The following is a 23,928-nucleotide window of genomic DNA, read 5'->3' on the forward strand; positions in this document are numbered from 1 at the left end:
TTTGCTAGCTTGGGTAAAATACACGCTAGATGGGCTTTATTTAAGAATCACACCAAATCTTGGGGACAAGGTTGGGTTGGTTAAACAATGCAAAAAACGAAAACTTATATCGTGTCCGGAGTTTCTTTTAAGAAAGGAAAAAAGCTAGCCTTGCTATCAATTTCATGTTTTTGTTGTCGCAAGATTGGTGCCAGTAAAATTTCTAATTGATGTGTCCACTTTCAACATTTCCTCTCTTTACTACAAAGTCATTAACAACAGCCTGGTTCTAAGGACTCTTTTATTTATTTGCTGATTTTTACAGCAAGCAGAAACCGAGAACAAGGTTGCGACGTCCACTTTCACGTTAGCAAAGATTGTGCAATGGTAATCAAACACTTGCGATTTTAAACTTTTGGTTGTATCTTATATGTAGATATCCACTATCTCCAGCTTACATCGCGGGCAACCAAGTTAGAACAATGCTAAATGCATCTTTAGCGCACTATGTAGCAAAGATCCGGTCGGAGAAATTGATGAGACAACCTATTTGCTACATTTCAATTTGCTTACGAGAAAAACAAACTCGTCTCATCCGTTAGTTATTGGTTTCGGAAGGCCCGTCGAAAGTTTCTTGTTAAATAAAAAACACCTAACATTGGGGACGGATTTTTATATGGCTAGAAAATATCAGAAGCATTGTTTCCGATCTCAAAGTCTTAATACTAAGCTTATATTTTTTATATATTTTCTCCATCCTTGTTTCCAGAGTATATAGCCTAGAACCGTTACCACGAGTCATTGCTAATGTCATTATAAAGAAAAAATGTCCTGGAGGGGAGGTTGAATATTTTTATTCATAATACTTTCTAACAAACTTCCGCTTCGTCAATCTAGCAGCTAGAGTAGTGACTATCCCGAGATTTTTAAATGTATTGCAAGAATCCAGCGAAGTCAAAGTTTAAGATGACCTTTGTGTTGTTTTTCTCATTAAAATAAAAAAACCCTCAGTTTTTTCAGCTATTAAAACTTTAAACTATGGAGATGCGTGAACCATTTTTGCTTTCTTTTAACGTCTCTGTCTTTCGATGACATAATAATCTGTACAAAGTGATTTAACTTCTGAATTGATTTGTCGCAAGATTTGAATGAAGGGTTTAAACCAATTTTCTAGTATTTAAAACAAAGCCTTCTTGAAAGGGATATAAGATTCTAAATCTTTATCGATCAATCTTTTATCAGAATAAAGTTGACATAAAATGGAGAGAGAGAAAGAGAGTCTTTTTTTTAAGTTTGTACAATTTTGATTTGACAAATATTTATTCGTGATAAAAGTAATTTAATTTAAAAAAAAGAAAAAACGAAAAGTCAACATGTTTGTTTGTTTTTGTTTGTTTTGTAGTTGTTGCTGTTGTTTATTTGTTGTTGTTTTGGATAAATCTGACGTGTTGCAGCTTATAAACAAAACTTTGATGTTACTGTGTATAAAAAAATAACAAACTTTATGTTAATAAATACGTGTACATGAGAGCAAAAAAAATCTTTGTTTTAACATTTTCAAAAATGGCTGACAAAATTTTATAACATAATATATTAAGTAAATATAGTAATAAAAAGAAAAGAAAAAACATAATTAAGTAAAGATTTTAACAAAGGAGGAATATTTATTCTAAACATGACAGAACTTGATCGTAAAAAACCAAGTATTCATTTGGAGTTACCGGCTATCTCTGGGTACTCGATCGTTGGCTCTGAAACATATCTGAAAGAGAAGAGAAAAAGACCTTTAAGTTTATCAAGTATTAAAGATTTACGCATAGTTAAACAAGACAAAACTGTATCGAAGGAAGAAGAGCATAGAACAAGATTGAGAAGTCTTGTTATAGCTTCAGCTGCTCTGGCGAAATTTAAAAATCATGCTACGATGAAGAGAAAAGAAAAACGACAAACTTCGACAAAATCCGCTCCCTCAACACCTAACTTGATTCACGCAAACAGACTAAGTAAAATTGATGTTGAAGATATATTTGATGTTCAATCTTGTAGAAGGTATGTCTGTGTACACGTAAAATCCTGTGTATAGCATAAAAAATAGCTAATATGTAGCAGTCATTGTATGAGTACAGGGAAAATTTTTTCCTTATGTGGTTTCCCGGATAAATTTAATTTGAGTTTTTAAAGCCTGATTTTATCTAATATAACTTCGTAAAAGTAAAAAAATTGAATTCCTAATTTTCATGGTGAAGGAAAATGACAACTTTACCGGTTTTTGAACGTTACCTTTAACCTGTGAGAAAGTATGGTAGGTTAGTATTGTTTCTCATAAAAAAGGTGTCGCTAGCGTCTTCAAAAAATAGGTTGAACATAATTCTGTTTGTGTTCTGTATCAGCTAACAGGCGACAAGCTTTCTTTTTTGACACCGAACAATTCAAAGGAGGGTAAAAGAATCCTTTGAAATCTGGTAACAAGATGAGGCTTCATGTGATGAAATGTTATGGCAACAAGGATTAGAAAAATAAACTATGTTGTTAGAAGAAGACATTTTCTAGTCACCTAAACCAGTTTAAACCTTTTCAAAATTTGGTTTTTTTATTATAAAATCAGTTTGGCTTAAGTGTACAACTTTTCGTACAGTTTGTTTATGTTCCTGTTGGCGCCTTTGTATCAGTAGGTACGAGTCACATGTAACAGTCAACACGAAATCAGCTGACACTTTGTTTAACATATTTTCTGGTGTTTAAGTTCTGTGAAGTAAGAGTGCTAGGCAGTATGACGTAGGAGGGATTCTAACCTCACATGTTTATTTACCTAAAACCGTGGAGGGAATATTTGTAATAATTTGGTTTTATAAGACAAATATCGGATTTGTGGATGACAATCGGATAATCATCATCTTATTATCTCAAGTTCTTGCAACAGACTTTCTACGTTTGTATTGACCAATTGAACACTGAACTCATAAACTTTAACTTCTGAAGTATCCGATTCACAAAAAAAAAAAACGCGAATAAATGAATGAATTGGAAATAAAAGTAAATTTTGTTGTTGTTTATTTAAATTATATAATAAAAGCAATAATTCAATTTTTGGTATCTTTCAGAATTTTTTTGGGGGGATGAGTAGACGTAAGAAGAGAAAATTTCAAAGTCTGACTGTGTAAATTCGAAATAAACAATATATGGCGGTATGAAGCAAGGGCTGATCAACAACCCTGTCCCCAGGATCCTATGCGAATAGCGCTGCGGCTTAAAGAACTAGGAAAATTACTCTGAAAACAACGAAGACATAAATGATTGGAAAGTGAGTACAAAATAAAAAATAATTATTCCAGTTATATCACTAAAAAAATTTGGAACCACTGTGCTTAACTTTTGATGTGGTTGGCTTTTGTAATAACAATAAGAAATGACGAAAATTTAACAGAGGTTAGCTGACGTTAGCTGACGTTACGTTAATATTGCAAATTGGTGGACCTGTTAACATTTGCGGCTGCCATAATAATTCTTGATGGATGTCGGTGAGATCACAAAAATTTGTCAAATTAATTGTTCAAGCTGACATGGAAATGATAGCTAAACAATTGTAATTAATTTTAGTTTAATTAGCTTGTAATTATTGTTGCCATAGTAACATATTGACCTTAATTGTTCGTATGTTCTGATTAGATTCTTATATCACTTCTAAATAATTAAAGCAGGAATTTTTTAGCACGAGCCTGCGTGGCATTAACTTACTCTGTGGTAATTTGCACGTATAAGGGTTATTATGGTGAAACAAAAAAAATTTAACTGACAGAGGGAGATAAATACAGAATGACGTTCTCTTACTGGAACACATTACCTCTCTACCGAAAGCCGAAAAAACTTCCAGATTATAATAGTAAAAAAAGTCAAGTGTTGAGACAGTGGAGCTTAACTAGAAGTAAAGTGAATTTTAAAAGAACAGTATCTAGTGGAGACGTGTGTAAGCCGTTGTAAGTGTAGTGTATTTTATTTTAACCAACGTTCAGACTATACAGCTACACAAAGTCTTTCATTTCCATTCAATGGAGACCAACAAACATGCTGGAGAAGCTGCGATACATTTACACTATTTTCATTTTTAGAAATTTGTCAAGTGATATAGAAATCGAACGAAAGCTGAACGATGATACAGAAAGAGGCGGAGGAAGAGCGTCCCCCACCTCTCCTACGTTGGTGCGAAGACTGTACATACAAGAAGGACCAGTAAAATTGTCGTCGGTATGCAAAACAATTTTTGAACAATGATTACCCAGAATCGACAGGACTGTTGCCACCATGTGCCTAAACAAGTTGTAACTCCTTCCTCTTTCTCCCTTCTTTCTTCCCACTTTCTCCTGTACCGGAAAAAAATTCACTTTTTAGTATTTTTTTACAATAAACTCTTTTCCTCGTTGGTGTTTCTGTCAAAAATTTTCATACAAAACATTAGTCGTAAGACCGTAGAAAAATTCACGAGAATTTTTTCATATCACTGCACGCAGCTTGTCTCACAGACAGAAAGTGAGAAATATAATATAGAGATTTTTAAACTTTTAAAGTCTTGTTAAATGCTTTTCTTTTAATTTAAGACAACTTCTACGAATGAGCGCTATTTCATCTTATTTAATGATCTCCTCCTGGTTGCAAAGCCGAAGTAAGTAGAGCATTCTTCTATAATTAGAAAATGACGCCATTTATACAAACACTGTAAGTAATATGAGATGTACCGACATTTTTAAATGACTTGTTGTTTTTATTACCTTTTATTGGTTGAACTTTAGATTTATTACTTCGGAACAAAAAATTACCTTCATTAGCGGTCTTATAAATAGATTTAACTTTCTTCAGTTCACGCAACAAAATAGGCTGCAATCATTACGCTTACAACTTATCGATTTTTTATCGATATTAATGACATTAAAAAAAATATAGACCTTTTTGTATATATCTTTTTTTAATTTTAAAATCAGCAAAATCAAAACAAACAAGCACAAAGAGACTAAGTCTTGTAGAGTTTTAAAGCAAAAACATAATGGTATAGATAAAACAATAAAAACTGAGAAAAAGAGTCTGGTATCGAACTTGGCCAAGTGTGTGATAAAAACACAAGTTATTATTCAAAAAGCTACTTCACCATCTTTCATAGGATATTCTATTTTTAGATCCACCTCCAACTTTAAACTCAAAGAACGCGTGAGAGTAAGCGAGATATGGTTGGCTCATTGCATAGATGATGTAACAGAAGCAACCGTGATACATGATAGATCCTTTGTGATTGGATGGCCGACAACGAATTACGTAGCAGCATTTAAGTAAGCCAACGATCTGCCCTACATAAATTGTTTTTGTTGGTAGAAATAGCTTCTCATGAGATACATTTTTTTTAAATCTTAGCTCCACCGAAGAAAAAGAATTATGGTTCACTGCGCTTGAAAAGTAAGTTTTTATTAGATTTTAGCAAGGACAAATAAGTTTTGAGATGAGTTTTTATATACGTTGGTAAGATCCTGTAGAGTTGAAATAAGACTAGACTAACACTTGTTGCCTCGCCTAATTCTAACCCGTTTTATAAAAGCTATTGCTTTGTGGACAATTAAAGGTCTGTTTACATTACGAAAGATAAAATAATGCTAACGTTGTTTGTTTTGCAAGAAACATGGCGACAAGTCAAATTTCAATTGTTTCTCCTAACTTAGGTTTACTATGAGTGGGAGGAAGTATATATTAGGGTTAGATACATCTGAAGTGATGCATAGTAAATTCGTAAAACAGAAATTATAGTAGACTTATCAGCCATGAATTAAAAAAAACTTTTCTTTCTTTTTTTGAAAGTTCTAAAAGATGTTTAAAAACCGGTTCTTGTTTTTTTTAAAGTTGTCAACAACATTTTGAACAAAAACATATTACGAAAGATAAAAAAGTAATTCAGTTTATGTGTTATTTAAACATGTTAAAAGCTTTCAAATCTAGCAAAAAACGAAAAACATGACAGGGAAACGTTAAAGTCAGAAATTTTAAATAAAAAATGAATAAAGATGGAAGCTGTACAAAATGCAGGACATTTTACTGGATACATCGTTAAAAAATTGAATCCTGTTTCAATTATCGTTAGGTAAACAATTTTATTTAAACTTGAAGTCAATGTCTTTTTACGCTGTAGTGGTAGCTTTTAATATGGTGGAATGATTACCAAAAATAGCAATATTTTTTAGGCGAATTAACAAAACGTTTCTTAAAGTCGAGTTTCTTATTAAAAAGAACCAGAACAAGAAAAAAAAGTTCAAAATGGCGTACAAAAGTACTCATTGATGTGGCCTTATAAGTTTTTATTTTAACTTTTTTGTTGACTGACGATAGCGCTTAAAGTACATCTGAGCGATTTTTTCTTATTTTAGAAGTATCAACGAGAGGCGAGAACAAGAAGAACCAAAAGCAGTCATAATTAAGGTTTACAACCGGACGAATAACGATGATGTATGCACACAACAGGTATGCACATCTATACGAATTAACCCCTTAAAACAAATAGTGTTTAACTGATTTAAAATGACGAATTTTTTTTAAAAAATTAAAACAAATTGGACTCTAGTTTGCAATGCTTTACGATTGAGAACGTAAAATAAAAAGGAAATAAAACTCGCTAACCCATTCATATTATTACGTACCTATCAGGTAATGAAGGGATAAATGAGTGCACATTTTTTTCTTTTTTAGACTGCGTCATTTTCCGTCACATCGAAAGAAGACGCACGTAGCGTTATCAAGACTTCACTGGACCAGTTTCAATATCAGGTAGAAACAGCTTAAACAAATTGTTTATAAAATTCTCGAATAAATATGCATTTGGAATTTTTGGTTTATTCTAAAATATTTTAGGCCACGTAATATAAGGTTAAAAAAATTTAAATGAAAAAGGTGGTTGAAAATATCCTACTTTCTTCGTCCATAGTTATCTGTTAAGTTATCTGTTGTTTTATATTCTACATATCTGTATGCATACACACTACATTTTGGAAATAAATATCAATTTGCCATAATCGAAGGTAACTGACAATGTTTGAACGCTCTGAATTAAGGATGGCGAATTGGTTGTCAGGTATTGTGACATCATGTGATTCACTTTATTTTTATCAGAACGAAGATCCTAACGATTATCAATTGTGGCTGTCAGCTAAAGATCATGTACCGTATCCACTATTAGGTAAGCTTAAGCAATGCGCTTAAATACATCAAGAATCATCCTCATTCCCAGGTCTCTTCTATCTCTTTCTCGGATAGAGTTTCTAAGAGATTGATCGCAAGTAATGTAATCGCAATTTTATTGATTCGACATAGATGTGCAAAGGTCACATCTACTCCTTCTGTGTTTTGTATGAAATTTTTTATTCATTTATTTGATTTTTTTTTGTTGTATAGGTCACGAACTACCTTATTCGATAAAGATGAACTATTCTCGATCGACACAAGAGCAGACGCACGATGAAAACGATAATCATTACGACACAACATCCATTATACAGCAAGGCAAAAACTGTCAGTTCGTACTCAAAAAGACCAAGAAAGGAGGAAATCGTGTCAACTTAGGCAAGGTTTATTTTTTCTTTCTTCTCTACAATAATGATCGTAATCTGTTCAAAATGGTTGCGCGCAGCTTTAATTAAACTCGATTTGAACCGGCTTTGAACGAAGCGGGAATCGCGTTTCTGCCGGACGATAACTCCTGATCTTGTGAATAGTCTACCATGTTACCACCATTACTACGTTTAAATTTCACGATTTTTACGAAATTAAGAAAATAAGAAATTTTATTGCAACATGTCAACATCAAAAATAAAAAAATGAAAGACACTAATTAACCATTAAATAATATATTTTTGCAATTATTCTGATATCACGTGATCAAAACTTAGTTCTGGATCATTAACACGTGTTTAATCAAGTGTAACATTTTCAATGTGTTACCAAATCTGACAATGAATGCATTAAAAATGGTAGTTTAAGATGGGAAGAGAAACATTTTATCGTATCTCTTAATGAAATCACAGTACGTTAACATGTGAAAGAGTTTTAGCGAAAATAACAGAATGTCAATACATTTTGACTTAAAAATTATACGTTTTATTAAAAGTAGGTATTCCGTTTGTTAATTTAAGCAGTAGAAGAGAAATGAGGAAGAAGGTGAATAGTTCACAAAGCCATACCACTTAGTAGACCTTGCTATCTGCAAATAAGGAAGAAAAACGACAAATGTCGAGGGTAGATTTGTATTGCAGTTCACTATGTTCCTTATTGCACAACTGTAAGCGGGAAACAAGTCATGTATAGTGTAAAAGTTATTGGTGGAAGACACTAGCCAGGGAATAATCCCTTTTAATAGTCATGTGCTTAACAAACACTTTAAAACGTTACCAACTTCACGTTACTTATGTCACATTCGGACAACACAGAGACGCTAATCACGTGATGCTAGAATAATTTTTTTCGCAAATAAAAAAATTTTCCCATCCAACGATTAGTGTACAAAAAATTTAACTTTTAACCTTTTGTTAAGTTGATATCCAAATATAATAACAATAAGACAGCAAAATTAAGAACACGATTCTGTATGTCAGTGCAAAGCGTTGATTCGAGATTCAAAAAACTTGAGGATGAGAGTATAATGCGAACAAGAGGATATTATAAGTTAGTCAAGTAATATAGTATACTAGTCGGTAGTCCGTGGATAAATCTACGGTTTTGCCCGTTGATATCATATTATATATTAACCGCATTTCGTGTGTGTCTTTACTGCGGTTACTATTTTACGTGTCACACAGACGTATACGGGTGCTATAAAGGAGATTAAAAAAAATTAATTATACTAACGAAATATATCTTTTCTATAAATTTACGTATCAGTGTATCACTCAGATTTTTCTTTCTTTAAACAATACCAAAATTTAGACAACCCCGTTCGTAGGCCGTCAAATTAAAGTGCTATCGGCTTAGAAGAGTCCTGGAGGCGAGGTTGAAAACTTTCCGTGTTAAAGTGCAGATTCGTCACATTTTGAACTCTTTTTATACAATATGTATAAGTTACAAATAAATTAATTCAAAGTATGTATAAAATTTCTGTTTCAATCAAAATGATCATCATCATTAATCTAATTATACTTTTTCTTGCTAAACTTTAAAATATAAATGTTTGATTTGTCACGAAAATATACATTGAAACTGTTTGAGTGGTATGTGAGTGGATGTGATATGATAATGTGTAAGTCATACAGGATAGGCCATAAGGTGGTTTGAGATGCAATTATTTCGCTGTTGCTTATTGACAAGTTTTTATGGTGTGTGAATTTTCATTTTAGACATCGCCAACGCTCAACGAAAGTGGAAGAATCCCATCAAAAAATCTCCGATCATTAACTGGGCGATGAATAAAAAATCTGTGAAAGCTCCCTACAACCAGATGGAAATGCTACCCCCGGGAAAGTAGGTGTTTAACAAGTTACTGAAACTTAAGGCAAAATAAACAAATAAATATATTGATAAACTTTTGAAAGAAATTTTACGGTGGTTTTATATAACAAAAACTTCACATAATAATAATTTTTTACGCGACTATTAGACATTTCCACATCACAACCGCTCATCAACAAAGGATGTAAGTTTTTTTATTTGGAAGAACATGATGAAAAATAATTTTTACAAATAAAACTTTACAATGTATGGAAACTACTTTCTTCATTAAAAAAAGCAAAATAGATTTTTTCTGATATCACCGATGTGGTCATTGCTACCAGATTCATAATGTCAGAAAATATACAATGCAGCCAAATATGATTAAATATATCGACCTTCGTGACCAGGGCTCTTCTACGTCTACGATATCCTGACATAGGACGACTCCATCGGCACGTTAACTGGTAAAAACCTTACTACGAAAACTAGGGTTTCAAAAACTTCTATATTTTCTATAGGCTTTTTGGAAATCCATTGACGCAACTATCAACGGAAGAAAATCTCATACCGAAACCAATCCAGGTAAAAATCTTATTTATCTAGTCGTTTTTATGAACTCAGTCTGTGGATACGTGCTTTCTCAACACAAATAATGACCCGGACATTTTAGGCCATACGGCAATAAGTAACATGAGATGCCGTACGATTCTACACAAACCATGATAGGATTTGTCTTTGTAAAAGTCTGAGTACTGACTTTAAAGTGCGAAATCGGATACCAATTTCATGGCAATTGACTTGGAACGAAAAAAAAAAGCAGAATAATTTTTAATAAGGCACGATTTTTAATTAGTTGTTTAATTAGTTGTCTGATTATTTGTCCATGTTTGTATCACAAACCTGCTTTCCTTAAGGACATCCTAACTCAGTTGTTTCGAAAGGGTCCATCCACTACTGGAATATTTCGTAAATCAGCTCTTCTAAGAACAGCCAAGCAAGTGCGGCAAATGTTGGATGCTGGTAAGAATTACATGAAATGTTGTCTCGACTATATAGAGTACAGAGAGCAAAGTTGTTTCGTGACACACTAACGCATTTGTTACTGTCCTCTTTACCAGTCTTTTTGTACTCAGTTTTTGCTGATTTTTTATTTATTAGGCAAGGAAGTGGACTTTGAAGAGAAAAGTGCAATTGTTCTTGCCACGGTATTGAAAGAATTCTTTCGTTCGTTGCCAGACAGTTTGATCATATCTGAGTTATACGACGAGTTAGCCGCGACAAAATCAATATCGGATACAACAAGTCGCGTTGAACAAGTTAAAAGGTGTGTAAAGTCTTAACTTTGATTTTTTATAATTCAATTTCAAAGTAACTTTAAATAATGTTTTATTCTATTTTAGAATCCTTCAAAATCTTCCTCAAGAAAATTACGACATCGTCATGAAATTCATGTGCGCGCTACACCACATTCAAAGATTCTCGGAAAGAAATAACATGAACTCTTACAACTTGTCGATATGCGTGTCACCCAGTATTATGTGGCCACCTGTCAATAGCAAATTGGCAGTGACGGACCAAGCAAGCGGTTCTAGTGATGTTGTGTGCTTTATAATCGATAATTATGTGGATATATTCTCGCCCGAGAACGAATACGTACTTGGTGCAGAAACTGATATACAATTAGACGACGGACATGGTGAAGACTCTGATTCCGGTGTTGACCAAGTCATCTATAAATCGCACCATCCGTCCATGGATGATGATGACCAAAAAAATGATTCCGAAAAAGAAAACGAACCTCCGACGCCTGATTTTATATTCACACCAGATACCAACCGATTGAGCTCAGCATTTGCCCAAAGTGATTCAAGTATAGGGACAAACGATTCCGACGAAACAAAGCCGGTTATAAATAAGGTGAACATACCATCCATATCACTAGTTCCGGAGAAAATTTCTGTTTCCAAGAGCAGCCCAACGACACCGATCTTGTCAAGACGTGGCGATGCTCTCCTGGAACGAAATAAACCCAACGATGTAAAGAATCTTTCAGATATGTCCGACCACGAGTTTGGTGACCAAAACGAACATTTTCAACGGAAGCTACTTAAACAACCGAGAAATAAACGCGTGTTGAGTAGTACCACAACGAGTGCTGAACTTATTGAACATAAACGCCATATGTCTGAACCGGCACCGAAACACAACGACAAAAAACGGCATGATTTAACAAAGAACAAAAATGAAAACTTTCAGTCTCGCGGAGCCTCAGAAAGTGCGGCGTCAACTAGGCTTGCTAAGAAAAGCGTCATCTCTCAACCAATTATTCAACATTTTGCAACTGAATATTATGCCACGCCAAACATTATTTTCAATTCTGTTGATCGACGGCGTCAACCAGCCGCGCCGTCATATGAAGAGCATATACAACGAACTCAAGCAAAGCACCGAGTTATAAAATCCGCAGCTGTTAAACCGCCTTTGATTGCACAAGCTCAGGTCGTGCAGCGTCATCAGGTTGAAAGTTACGAACCGCTGAAAATGCTCACGAATAATAACTCGGCTACCCAACGTGACATAAACAACGCGTCAAACGCAACCAGTGAAAATACATTGCCTAATCAAAATAAGAAAACAAATAGTCAAGAAGATATTAACGAACGTTTTAATTCGATTGTACAAACTATTAGTGATAGTATGCCTGTGAGTAAATGTCACTCGACGAGGATATCGAGCAATTCACCAACTCCAAGTTGTTCGTCGTTAACAAGCACGTCTAGTTTAACCTCCTCTCCAATGGATACATCGCCACCTAGAACTGAGGTTGTGAAAAGTCTAGAGGAACCACAAATGCAAACGGTAAATGTCGAAACTGTGAACGTTCGAAAAGTAAACATCCTACCGACAGCACCAAAACCCGACAGAAGAAAAATACAAAAACTAGACTTAAAAGTTGTGGACACTTCGGTGGAACATACGCCCGTACGATACACAAATAGTTTGGATAGTAGCGTTTCCGACGTGACGTCTCCACCAATTTCTGACTGCGTGTTCTTATCACCGAGTTCGGATAAAGAAAATGAAAGTATGGCGACATCCCCAAAATTCAACAGTCCATTCTCGTTGACTTTAAAAAGCGAAGGGAAAAAGAATGTAGAGTCCGACGTCAGTGATAATCGAGGCCAGTCACTTCAATTAAAAAAGACTTTGTTAACTAAGGCACCAATGAAACTTGACCAGCTACGTGGTTCGACTTCCCGAGAAGATAACGGTAGAGTTGTAACAGCAAGAGAAATGCGACGAACAAATAGAAGACTGAAATCTGAAATTCGAAATGCCTTCAACGAGGGAAAGTTTGTTTACAAGCTACCATCCCGCAGCGAAACTTCTCTCCAGGGTGCTATTCCAAGTAGAGGTTTGAGGATGAATATTAATGGACATTTACGTGGTGAAAACAGCGCAGTGCTAGGAACACAACGAAATCATTTATCAAAACAGACTGCAGACATACTAGGTGCTTCTCGAATTCGTTATACAGAAAATAATAACGTTGCAGAATCAAGGACGTGTGACCACGATGATAATAAAGAATATTCACCGCAAAACGAATCATATGTATGACCACAGCCGAATAATTTAGTGAGAAAATTTTTGCTGTTAAAAAAGGAAAAGTTTCGCAGAATGAAAATAAAATGTCCATTCCCCTTTCCGTATCATGCAGAATCGTATACTAAAAAAGTCTACGTCTGCCTGGTAACAATTTCTTCTACAAAATCTGATACAGCGCGTTTTTTCGGAAATGAAATTTGGTGACCTTTTTTAAATGAAATCCCAGCCTGCTGTGTGGTACGTGCGGAAACTTTGTTTTTTTAGAACGCTTCTTTTATAATTTTTCTGTTTTGTAATAAACTATTACCTGTAAATATGTGACATGTATATTATTATTATTATTCTTTTAAAAATGATTACACCTATTTTATCAATATATTTCCTTGTTAATATCTACATGTGCCTTGTTATCACCCCCCCCCCCCAGCCGTCTTCTAAATGAATCTACCGTGAAGACCCTTTTTTATCACAACCCTTATTAACCAAAACATAGAACCTATGACTCTTTTTTTTTGGCATAAGGACTGAACGAGTCGTAGAAATAGGGTTGACCCAAAGGATATACGCAAGCAGTGTTAATTTAAAAACCATCCCCCCCCAGGCTATTTCTTTTTTCGAACCATATATCTACTGTTAATGTTTTAATTTTGTGGTATTTGGAATATCTTAAAATTTTCTTGAAGTTTGTGGTACTATTCATACCAACTTTGTTCCCAACCTTGTAAATGAGGCAGCGACGTGGTGAATGTGTTTATACCAACAACCCGTAAATGTTATGGAAAAATTTTGCATGTTCCAACCTTCCAAAAGAACATGTCAGGAAGTTAATGACTCCGGTCGAAGACTGAAGCTCATTTCTGGTGCAATGTGCGCTCATTGAAAAAAATTATAGTGAATTGTGAGTTCTCTGATCAAAGAATGTGTACGCCATCGTAATTTACATAATGGATATGTTATAGAGTACTGTTATAGTTTGAAACCAGCTTTCTGCTCGAAAAAAAAGCGTGAAAAGGACGGTTCGAAAGTCAATGAAAAAGTTCATTTAAATACATAATTTTGCTACAGAATTTTATATTAAATATATTTACATATTCAGTAGTATTTATAGAATAATACAAGGTATTTGTGAACAGAAAAAAACAAGTGTAATTTTTTTCAGAATTCTTTAAAATGCCAGTGACAAATCAGGGCATGTGACCATGGAAAACTAATTAAGTTTTAAACTGATAAACTTCTGTAATACGCGAAAAGAATTATTAAAAAAATTGCTGTTAAAAAACGGAATAAAAATTTCTAATAACTATCCCAAGTAATTCTATTTTCTTTTTTTGGTATTCGATGACAGCTTTTTTCTGACATGTGATCATGAATCAGCGTGCGTCGTACGTGACGCCTTTTTGTTTCTTGAAACGACGGCTACTTGTCGTAATCTTTGCGATGCCTGGTAGAGCGATTTGAATGGGACAAACTTTTGTTTCTTCCACCAATCTTCAAATTTTCTTGTTCTATAACAAACAAAGCTATACTCAATCCTCTCTTCTTTGGGCGAACATTCATTTTTTACACTTGTTTAAGAATGTCGACCTTTCATAAAACACAGAACTGTAACTTGTTAATAAGCTAACAAACCTTCCAAACGTTTATTTATTCGATCAAGTGATTCCATTACACAACGCTCTTCAATTGATAAAGCTGTCATACCTAAGTAATATAACACATGTCTAAGTAACATTTTTTAAAAGAACAAAAATTTTTTTTCATAACGACAAGAAAAACACAAAATAACTCCAAAAACAGAACACAGTTATATTTTCGTTTCTCTTCAGATCTATATGACACCACGTGCAGACATATCAATTCAAAATCGCTAATCTGATTGGATTTATTTCACATTTAAGCATTCTTTAAAGGGCGCGAGCGTACATTTCTAATGAAAATCTCGAAAGTTCCAAATCTATTTTTCTATTTTTTTTCTCCAAAAATTCAAGAAGGAAGGCATGAATGGTTGCAGCAAGGGACTCTTCTACACAAAGAAGTTATAAGTTTAAGACAAACGTTTTCCGTACCAGTATGCTGTCCATTTTGCTTTCGTTGCAATCGTTTCGATGCTTCAAACACAGCCTCCGTTTGACGTGGCGATAACGACTGCTTTGCACAAAGTTCTTCCAAAGCCATAAACGATGCTATGCTGGATGTGACTGCTGAAGCATTAAAAATATTAAAGAATAATAAAAATAATAAAGTTTTATATCTGGTGTTATTTTAATAAATATCATTTTACTTCAATAACAACCTAAATTCATTTCGTACAGTCGAATTGACCCATAATTATTTTGGTAGCAAACTCTCATGTGGGTGGTGTTTTTTTGCATAACTTTGCAGAAAGTAATTCGCTCGTCGCACAACTTTACTAGGTGTTGTAAAATATAATAAAAATTTATCTTTGTTAAATCACATACCTGGAGCTGTGGAAAATGCTATAATAAAAATCGCCAAGTCAAGGTATGTTAGTACAAGAAAGTACTGAATGAAGAAACACTTACTATTTCGGTATTTATCAATCACATTAGATTTGTTAGTATGTCTGTCCATGGAACTGCCATTAAATACTTCGCGTTCTGGTCCATTTTTCACAGAGCTTTTTATCATACGGCTTGCTCTCTGAGGAAGCAAAGCTTGACGTTTCGCATAGCTACCTGTACTGCTCACACTGTCGAAAGAGTTTTGGCGATATAAAGAGTCATGATGTAGTTTGTTCGTTGAACGTCGGCTGAAGGACGAACCTGAAAATGTTCTCTGCTGACGTGAATGGGCGTTAACCGTGTATACACTGTCCGACATGGCATGATCAGGTGTTTCAGACCGAAGACATTCTCGTACGTTTGCCCACAGCTTGTTGATTTCGTCGTCAGTCGGTGTTTTATCCAACGCAATATGTGCCACAGGAGCCGTTAAGTTATTGACATGCTCTGTGTATCTTTGCCGATTTCTGTTGTCAGAAGTGCTTGAACGTGTTCGATGGTTTTCTGGACGGGGTGGCTTTTGATTTCTAACAGGTGTTGCGCTAATAGTTCTCTGATGAGACACATTCCGTATATTGTTTACATCAGTATCTTGCGTGTTTCGTGAAACTTTATACTCGATACCGTATAAGTTTTCATTAGGAATGTTATTTGAAGTAAGATCATTTTTCGGATTCGATGGAGGATGCGGAAAAAAGTTCCCAACGGGTTTGCGTTTCTTGGAGTCGGCACTAATGATAACACGGCCACGTCTAGCTGGTATAGAATGAACACGAATTGGTATGGCTGTACCTTCTCTGACTGCTTCTTTGATTTTATCGTCAGCAGCAATATTATGATGTTGTAACTTTCTCCGTTGTACGCCTTCAAGGTCGCTCAGGTTTTCACTTTCCAGATGGTTACTAGGTGTAGGCATTTGTTGTAGACATTTGTTGTTCTCGTCATCAACCAAATTTCGACTGTTTTCAAATGTCAACTGAGCAAGGTTACGTTCCACCTCTTCATAAATTTTGTCTTTGCTTTTAAAATCTGTACTATGGTTCTCATTTTGCTCCTTTGAGGTATCGCCTTTAGCTTTGTACTTATTAGTTGATGTATTAAGCTTAGTGTTATCAATAGACTGTTTATCATTAGATTTATTCACATCACTTTGATTTATATGTGGTTTTGTTTTACGGTAAGCTTCGGAAATAGCTTTGTTATCGACAGAATTTTGTCGGGAAGGTGTCTTTTTAGGTTGCGTTATATTCTTCTTCACTCTGTATTTATTTTTATTGATACTGTCGTTTAAAGAAGGACCCTCTCGTCTCGAGGATTGATGTATACTCGGATGGTAATACAGTTTGCTCGCCTCAACAGATGGATCAGGGATACCATGCGCCTGATCAAATAATTGGGTTCTATTAATTTCTTTTTCAACATCTTTGTATTGACTTTTAATATTCATACTTTGGTTTGTTTCAACGACATGATCTTGTATTTGTTGTTTTTGCTCATTTTGCCGCTGTTGTTGTTGTTGCTGTTGTTGTTGTTGTATTGGCTGTATGATTTGGTGTTGCTTTTGTGCTATACTTGATTGTTGTGGTTGTCCATTGCTCATGAGATGATCATCCCTGGAAGTTTGGTACGATATATATGAAGACGAGTATGGATCTGAAAGCGGCGAATATATCATCTCTTCTGCTTTTGGGCAAGGCTGATTATCAACATCAAGTGAATCTGATGGAATATTTATTATAGTACTGAGACACATCGTATTTGAGTTCGAGTTTGTATTTTTATGTTCTACATTTAATTTCTGGGTGTTAATGTCATTTCTTACTAGTGTATCCTGACTTGCAGCATCTGATGCAGGATTTAACAAATTATTTAAAGCAATTGGATTTTCTACTCCATAATTTTGTTGATGCTGCTGTTGCGAGTGAGTGTGTTGATGTTGCATCGATACAGCCGGTTTTAATCGCGAAGATATATCGTTATAACTATCAACAGGTCCATAACTAAAATTATACGAAGAATACAAATCCTCAGTCTTAGCAGAAGGCATGTGTGAGAAATATCTCCTTTCCATTTCCTCTGTCGGATAAGGCAACAAGTTATTCGCATGTTCATTATCCGCATGTGGATTATGGTTACCTTGATCGTAATCTGAATAACTTAATGGATTATGATAGGGCTGTGATTCGATATTATTTTGTGATTCAGTAGTTATTGTATGCGTGTTTGATAATGTATAAGGAACAGAGAAATTATTATTGACAGCGTCATAGTACCCGTTAGAGTTATGCTGCATTGATTGCACGGTATTGACAGTGGTGACTGTATTGACATTGTCAGGTACAAAACCCTTTGAGCCATCAAAAAGTGCGTCGTTTTGTAATTTATTCTTATTTATAGGCAGATCGCTATTGTTATTTTCAATAGGTTCGACTATAGAATCTTTGATTATTGAATCCTCCCCACTTTCATTTTTCTTGACAGAATTTAAACTATCTTTCGAGTTAAGCGAATCATCAGTCATTGCAGAAGAACTGCTTGAAGATAGTTCAACTGATGCTTGGCTAACGACCTGCGTTTGCGGGTTAACTTGGTTGGACATCAAAGGCGTTACAACAGCTACGTTGTTTTGAGAAGGTAGTGATTCGGGGTAATTATAATCACCGTTCATTGGATATCGTGGCAACAATGCTTCTTGTCTCAATAAGTCAAGCATACCTTCTGTGGTTATACTATAAGAATTCGATTCTCTTTTTTTCTCCTGGAAATTGTTAGACGTCTCATTTCTCTGAATGCGTTTGTAAAGGGGAATTCGATCAGTCATTTTCGAGACGAGAGGTTCAGTTTTACCATCATTGAATTCGATGCTGTTTGAGAACGTAACTTTTCGTTGACTTGAATCTAAGGCTGCTGTTACATTGGCGCTTTTTAAACTGCTTCTTAAAAGTCGTTCTTCGTTTAAACTATCGTCACTGCAAACACTGTCAGTGGGTGAGCTGACTTCATTGTTGACACTAACAAGAGGCGTCTGCTCCGTGTGGCGTAAGTCTTGGTTAAAAATAGCTTGATTAGAAATATGATTTTGATTAAAATCTTGTATTATACTAGAATGAAACGAATTATCATTTTGTGCATCATGCTTTTTATCTAAAGAGTTATGAAACATGTTATCGCTAAGGAGATTCGACAAATGCGAAGACAGATACGAATTCGGTGCGTAAACGCTGTTTTGAAAGATTGGTGACATTTTCAAGCCATCGACATTTTCTTGGGAGGTGTCTTTCTTTTCTCTGGCAGAGTTCACACGAACGCCATTTTGAATTTCGATAACGTGCCCTCTGACTTTGTACTTTCCATCCTTTAATCCACTAGACGAACCTGAGCAAATACAAATCATAACGAAAACTTGAACGAAAAGAAAATATAAATCATTTACAACGCTAATAACATGGCAAATAGTAGCCGGGGAGTCCAGCAGATTTAAGTTCATTTGGTAGCAAAAAAATTTACTTGTGTGATCAAAGACTTAGTTAATGCATGTTTATTACGGCTTTTGTTTCGTAAACATTGTCAAAAGTTAAACTAAGTATTTAAAATAAATTTAAAACCAGGAGTTAGTATGTGATTTACCTTTTTAAATTTTAATATCAAAATCAGAGTTACATTTTTTAAGCGACACATAGGTAGATGTAAAAATATTTGAAACATGAAAACAATGAGACATAATTATTCTAAAAACCTTTAAATGAACAATCTAACTGAATTACATTGGTTTAGATAGGTACCTTGTCTTTTATAATGAGTCTTTGAAGGATGATGTTTGAGGTCATGAACACGTTGAAACTTTTCAGTTGCTAGTTGTTGCTTCAACTTTCTGCTCTTCAAAATAATTTGTCTTCTTGCTTCTTCTTCATCATCTTGTGCTTTCTTTCTATGTTCAAGCTTTCTTAAAAGAAAACAACAACAGTCTATAAATAGAGTATTTCGATTGCGTTCTTTTAATTGTAAACAAATGTCACTTGGAATGTGAAGAAATTTTTACGCTGTTATATTTGTTATTTCAAATTTACTGTATGTTGCAAACTTAATGAGAAATTGCTTAATGATATCAAAGTGAGACAGTGTCCTGATCACATGGTTGCAAAGTATTAAAAGTTAAATCAATCTTTAAGGACTAAGAAGCCAGAGTTGATTTCAAAGTAGCTCCCTAAAACAACCAAGGTTTTTTTAGATTTTAGGAGACATTTTTACAAAACTTTAAAAGAAAGTGGAAATTATTTTCTTGAAGGTGCTAACTTATTTTTAAGAGTTTTACATTTAAAGGAAAATATAGTTTTATGGGAAAAAATAAAACTGGCTTGAAAACTAGAGAAAGTTTTGTTGTTGTAGAAACTCGCAATGATAAGATCGAACTAAAATTATAATTTTTCCGGATATTCCACTTCTATATTCTTTATAAGAAACTTTAAAAAAAAAGAAAGATTTTGGGGGAATTAAGGAAGAGTATTGACTTTTAAAGTTTCTAGGAGTAATAGTTTTTAAAAATAAACCATCATTATAGGTCATTCTGATACAGGTATTTTGGGCCTCATTGGAAGTGGGGAATGTCACGATCAACTTATCAAAAAGGACAGTTTTGTTACGAAATGAATTGTTGCACTGTTGAACCATGGAATTATGTAATGATCAAGAGTAATCATTGAATCCAACCTGAATCTATTTTTTTAAAATCGTTAAAATTTCAGAACTTTTTAGGAGGAATGTGCTATAATTATATGCTAATTTTTATGGTTTTTGAACTAAACAGATCACTGAAACAGTCTAATGCAAGACTATAAAATGCATATCATCGGAACTCCAACAGGGATAAAATAAATAGTGATCAGCAGAATTTTTCTTACCTACAAATTCAAACAAGAAAGAACTGTATCAAACATACAAAAGGGAATAAGAAATAGAAATCTAACAAGCAAGTAACAACAAAAGATCTAAAAGCTACAAAAAAACTTACTTTCGTATCGCATTGGTTTGTTGCGATAACTCTTTAATTTTTTGCTTCCTTGCAACCTTATTATTGTGGTCTTCTTGCTTGAGAATCTCAATATGTTCACGTGCCAGTTCTCTACTTTTTTTACTGATTTTTGTAAAGGAAATTAAACACCAACAACAAAAATTTCTTTTTGTTACAGAGGAGGCTTATATGACTGGTAACTTCTAAAACTCTTGTTGCCTGGTGACAGTATCTCAACAAATAACACATAACAGTTAGCGCATTTTGACAACTCGACAAATTGACCTTGAAAGAAACACTTGTAGAATTAAAATGTATGATGGTTCATGTGCAATTTAATTCAAAATGCATCTTTTAGTAATAAGCTAAATTTTACCAACGTTTCACGCAAATAAACCAACTGTGGTTGAATGTGCATCCATTTCAGCGCGTCATTTGAATCTGCAGATAAAACATTCTAGTGCAAATCGAACAGTAAACTGTCAAACAAAAAAGGTTGCTGAAGGTCCTTTTTGCATTGTAAATCTATTGCAACTTTCCAATATTATTTTTTTTTAATAAAAAAAAAATGGAAAAAATAAAAAACTGATTTAGTATAATAGAAATGTTACTATGCATGAAAATGCAATTATCTGATATTAAGTTTTCTTGCCTAAAGATCTAATTTAATATTATAGATACTATAATTGAAAAGATACGAATAACCTGCAGGAACCAGCATGTCTTGTTTCTTTCAATAACACCTCATTTTTGGTTTCTTTAGTATATATATACTTCTAGTTTAATATAAAAAGATGGGATTGAAATTTTTACAAACCATAAAGAACATAAGTATTATCATTTAATCTTAAGGACATTAAAATTCTAAATTCTGGCATAATATTTTTGTGTATACCTCATCAGATTATTAGGTGGTTAGAAATGTTTGGTTGTACACATTTTTTGCACATGTTAGAATTTTTTATTACTTAATTACATGTCATGATCTAGTTATCATAACTAAATGGTTTCAATGATTCGGTTTTGGTTTGTTGCAATGAACGACATTAATAAATTTTTTTTTTAACAGAAAACCTGTCAAAAGCAATACTTCTTCATTTTATTATTTTTTTTTTCAGATTCTGCATTGCAAGAAGGTATGATGTTGACACCAATACAGCTTTTGTACATTATAGTTCTTTCTTTGCATGTCTTAGCATTCCTTGCATATATGCACTCTTTTAAAATAGTCCTTGGTTTAAATTAATCAACGTTTTACAATAAGTTCAGTTTCTAGAGCAAATCTGTCCATTTTCCTTCAATTTTCACAATCACTGTGAGGGTATTTATATTTAAAGAGATCCTAAATTAAAAAAGTTGACAATCCACAATTTATCATTTATAATAAAAAATCTGCATTATATACATACAACATGTTTATATTATGTAAAAATACATATAAAAAAATCTGAAAAACATGTACTCAATTTATGATAAAACCACCTTTAATGAAAGCAAGCTACATTAATTTTGGAAAAATCTGAAAAAAAAATCTATAAACAAATTGAGGCTAAATTCTGGAGTTTTTTTCTTCCTATTGAGAACAAAATAAGAAGGGTACCCATCCTCAGGTTATTTTTTTTAGGTCTGAAATAATTGTTTTACACAAAAACACTTTTTTTCCTCAAATCTGGATTTAGGTGTGTTGCCTGGAGTTGCACACAAGTGTCCATATTTTCTGGAGTTACAAACAAGTGTCCAGACTTTCTGAAGTTACAAACAAGTGTCCATACTTTCTGGAGTTACAAACAAGTGTCCAGACTTTCTGAAGTTGCAAACAAGTGTCCAGACTTACTAGAGTTGCAAACAAGTGTCCAGACTTACTAGAGCTGCTAACAAGTGTTCAGACTTACTGGAGTTACGAATAAGTGTCCAGACTTACTGGAAATCCAATATTATTTCACAAGTAGATTTGTCAGTTAGTCAAGAACGTTAAAACAATAAGAAGACAGTGTATACTTAAAAGCAGAAAATGGATGGAGTAATTAATTCTACATTGAATGCTGACATCTCCAAAATTTATAAAAATGAGTTTTTGTAAATGACACATAGAATCTTGGAAATTTAGACCTAAAAATTACATCAGGAGGTCTTTAGATTGGTACATAACTACACAAAATAAGATTTTCCAATAGATCACATATTTCAAGATGCATTGTAACAGAACTTTCATCCATATTGTAATACCTGTATACGCTTGTCATGCGAAATGGTAACTGCAATAGCGAGACACACGGAATGCGGTAAATAAAGGATAGGCGGATTCGTGGATTTTAGTTCAACAACCAATTTTTAATGCCTCTTCTTGAGAAAGAGTCTTCTGAAAATAAGCCAATCTTTCTCCTTGGTGATTTTAATATTGACCCTCTCATGTCCGAATCGGTTAAAGAAGTTTCTGATTATATTAATATTACCTTCCAGTTTAATTTAATGCCTCATATAATTTTGCCCACAAGAGTCGCTGAATCTACCAGCACAATTATAGATAATATTTATTTTAACTCTGCCAAGTGGGATACTTTGTCTGGTAATATTATTAATTCAATATCTGATCATTTCCACCCACTTCTTGGTGTTAAAAAATTTGTCTGCTGTCAATCCGGCTCATGTATCTAATGATATTTATACTCATAACTGGAAAAAATTCAGTCATGATGCCTTTCGACTGAACTACAATATACGGATTGGGATGTTAACTTCAACCAAGCACAGATGATCCCAATGTATTGTTTGATAATTTTTACAACAGTTTCAACAGTCTTTTGGATAATGCGCTCCATGAAAAACTATGTGTAATAAAAAAAGAAAAAAATCCAATCCTTGGATTACTAATGGTATCCTTACCTCTATTACTAAAAGAGACCTTCTTCATAAACGTTTTTTAAGAGAAAAAGATCCATTTTTTAAGTCTCTATTGTTAGGGATCGTCTCATAATGCTCGTACGTAGTTCGTATAATTCGTATAAAAAACTTCGTATCGATTTATTAAATCTTTCGTATCATTTTATTTTTAATATGAACTTTTTCGTATCATCAAAATTACAAGTTCGTATAAAGTTCGTATCATTTAAAATAAAGTTCGTATGTAGTTCGTATCATTTTTAAAGAAGTTCGTATAAAAATTTGCTTCTACGAAGTTCGTTTATTATAATTGGACTATTATCTATAGTTTTATATTGAAATTTTTTCAACAATTATAAAGTTCGTTTCGTTATACGAACTTCGTTTATTCTAATTGGATTTATTATCTAAGGTCTTTAAGGATCGTCTCCACGGCATCGTAGAAAGCAAAAACATCTCTGTAGATCGTTTAAAACTCATGAA

At 33.7% G+C, this 23,928-nt stretch overlaps 2 protein-coding genes across 9 annotated transcripts in view; one reads left to right on the forward strand and one right to left on the reverse strand.

The window, feature by feature from the left end:
* Positions 1 to 13,431, forward strand: part of LOC130644237 (rho GTPase-activating protein 20-like) — a 33,714-nt gene extending 20,283 nt beyond the window's left edge. For 5 of the 6 annotated variants that reach the window (XM_057449759.1, XM_057449761.1, XM_057449763.1 and 2 more), the window contains 13 exons: positions 4,086 to 4,221; positions 4,572 to 4,636; positions 5,145 to 5,294; positions 5,377 to 5,418; positions 6,378 to 6,471; positions 6,697 to 6,774; positions 7,117 to 7,183; positions 7,399 to 7,566; positions 9,333 to 9,456; positions 9,945 to 10,008; positions 10,341 to 10,446; positions 10,585 to 10,750; positions 10,827 to 13,431. In XM_057449759.1, coding sequence (XP_057305742.1) covers positions 4,086 to 4,221; positions 4,572 to 4,636; positions 5,145 to 5,294; positions 5,377 to 5,418; positions 6,378 to 6,471; positions 6,697 to 6,774; positions 7,117 to 7,183; positions 7,399 to 7,566; positions 9,333 to 9,456; positions 9,945 to 10,008; positions 10,341 to 10,446; positions 10,585 to 10,750; positions 10,827 to 13,047 — 3,481 coding nt within the window. In that variant the 3' untranslated portion in view covers positions 13,048 to 13,431. Of the gene's footprint in view, positions 1 to 1,545; positions 2,029 to 4,085; positions 4,222 to 4,571; positions 4,637 to 5,144; positions 5,295 to 5,376; positions 5,419 to 6,377; positions 6,472 to 6,696; positions 6,775 to 7,116; positions 7,184 to 7,398; positions 7,567 to 9,332; positions 9,457 to 9,944; positions 10,009 to 10,340; positions 10,447 to 10,584; positions 10,751 to 10,826 lie in introns of those variants that run through there. The other variant, XM_057449762.1, reaches the window with a different exon arrangement.
* A 1,008-nt stretch (positions 13,432 to 14,439) lies between these two features.
* LOC130644238 (probable serine/threonine-protein kinase DDB_G0282963) lies at positions 14,440 to 21,361 on the reverse strand. Of its 3 annotated transcripts, XM_057449766.1 has the most exons (8): positions 21,264 to 21,361; positions 20,566 to 20,688; positions 19,340 to 19,500; positions 15,579 to 18,932; positions 15,495 to 15,512; positions 15,102 to 15,236; positions 14,665 to 14,736; positions 14,440 to 14,540 (listed from the first exon to the last, which is right to left on the reverse strand). In XM_057449766.1, exons 1-8 carry the CDS (start codon positions 21,284 to 21,286, stop codon positions 14,452 to 14,454), a joined length of 3,975 nt encoding a protein of 1,324 aa, XP_057305749.1. In that variant the 5' UTR covers positions 21,287 to 21,361; the 3' UTR covers positions 14,440 to 14,451. The 3 variants fall into 3 exon arrangements, with proteins under 3 accessions (XP_057305749.1, XP_057305751.1, XP_057305750.1); XM_057449768.1 differs by lacking the exon at positions 15,495 to 15,512 and having other exon boundaries at positions 15,102 to 15,233; XM_057449767.1 differs by lacking the exon at positions 15,495 to 15,512.
* Positions 21,362 to 23,928: the final 2,567 nt, after the last annotated feature.

The sequence above is a fragment of the Hydractinia symbiolongicarpus genome, chromosome 5 (genome assembly GCF_029227915.1).
Source record: "Hydractinia symbiolongicarpus strain clone_291-10 chromosome 5, HSymV2.1, whole genome shotgun sequence".
In the NCBI taxonomy this organism is placed as follows: domain Eukaryota; kingdom Metazoa; phylum Cnidaria; class Hydrozoa; order Anthoathecata; family Hydractiniidae; genus Hydractinia; species Hydractinia symbiolongicarpus.

Coding starts and splice junctions, on each gene's coding strand:
- LOC130644238 (XM_057449766.1), bottom strand. CDS start 21,286: ATGCTGGTTCCTGCAGGTTATTC. Junction 20,689..21,263: donor CTGGTTCCTGCAGGTTATTC/GTATCTTTTCAA, acceptor TACAAAAATCAG/TAAAAAAAGTAGAGAACTGG. Junction 14,541..14,664: donor AATAAATAAACGTTTGGAAG/GTTTGTTAGCTT, acceptor TGTTTGTTATAG/AACAAGAAAATTTGAAGATT.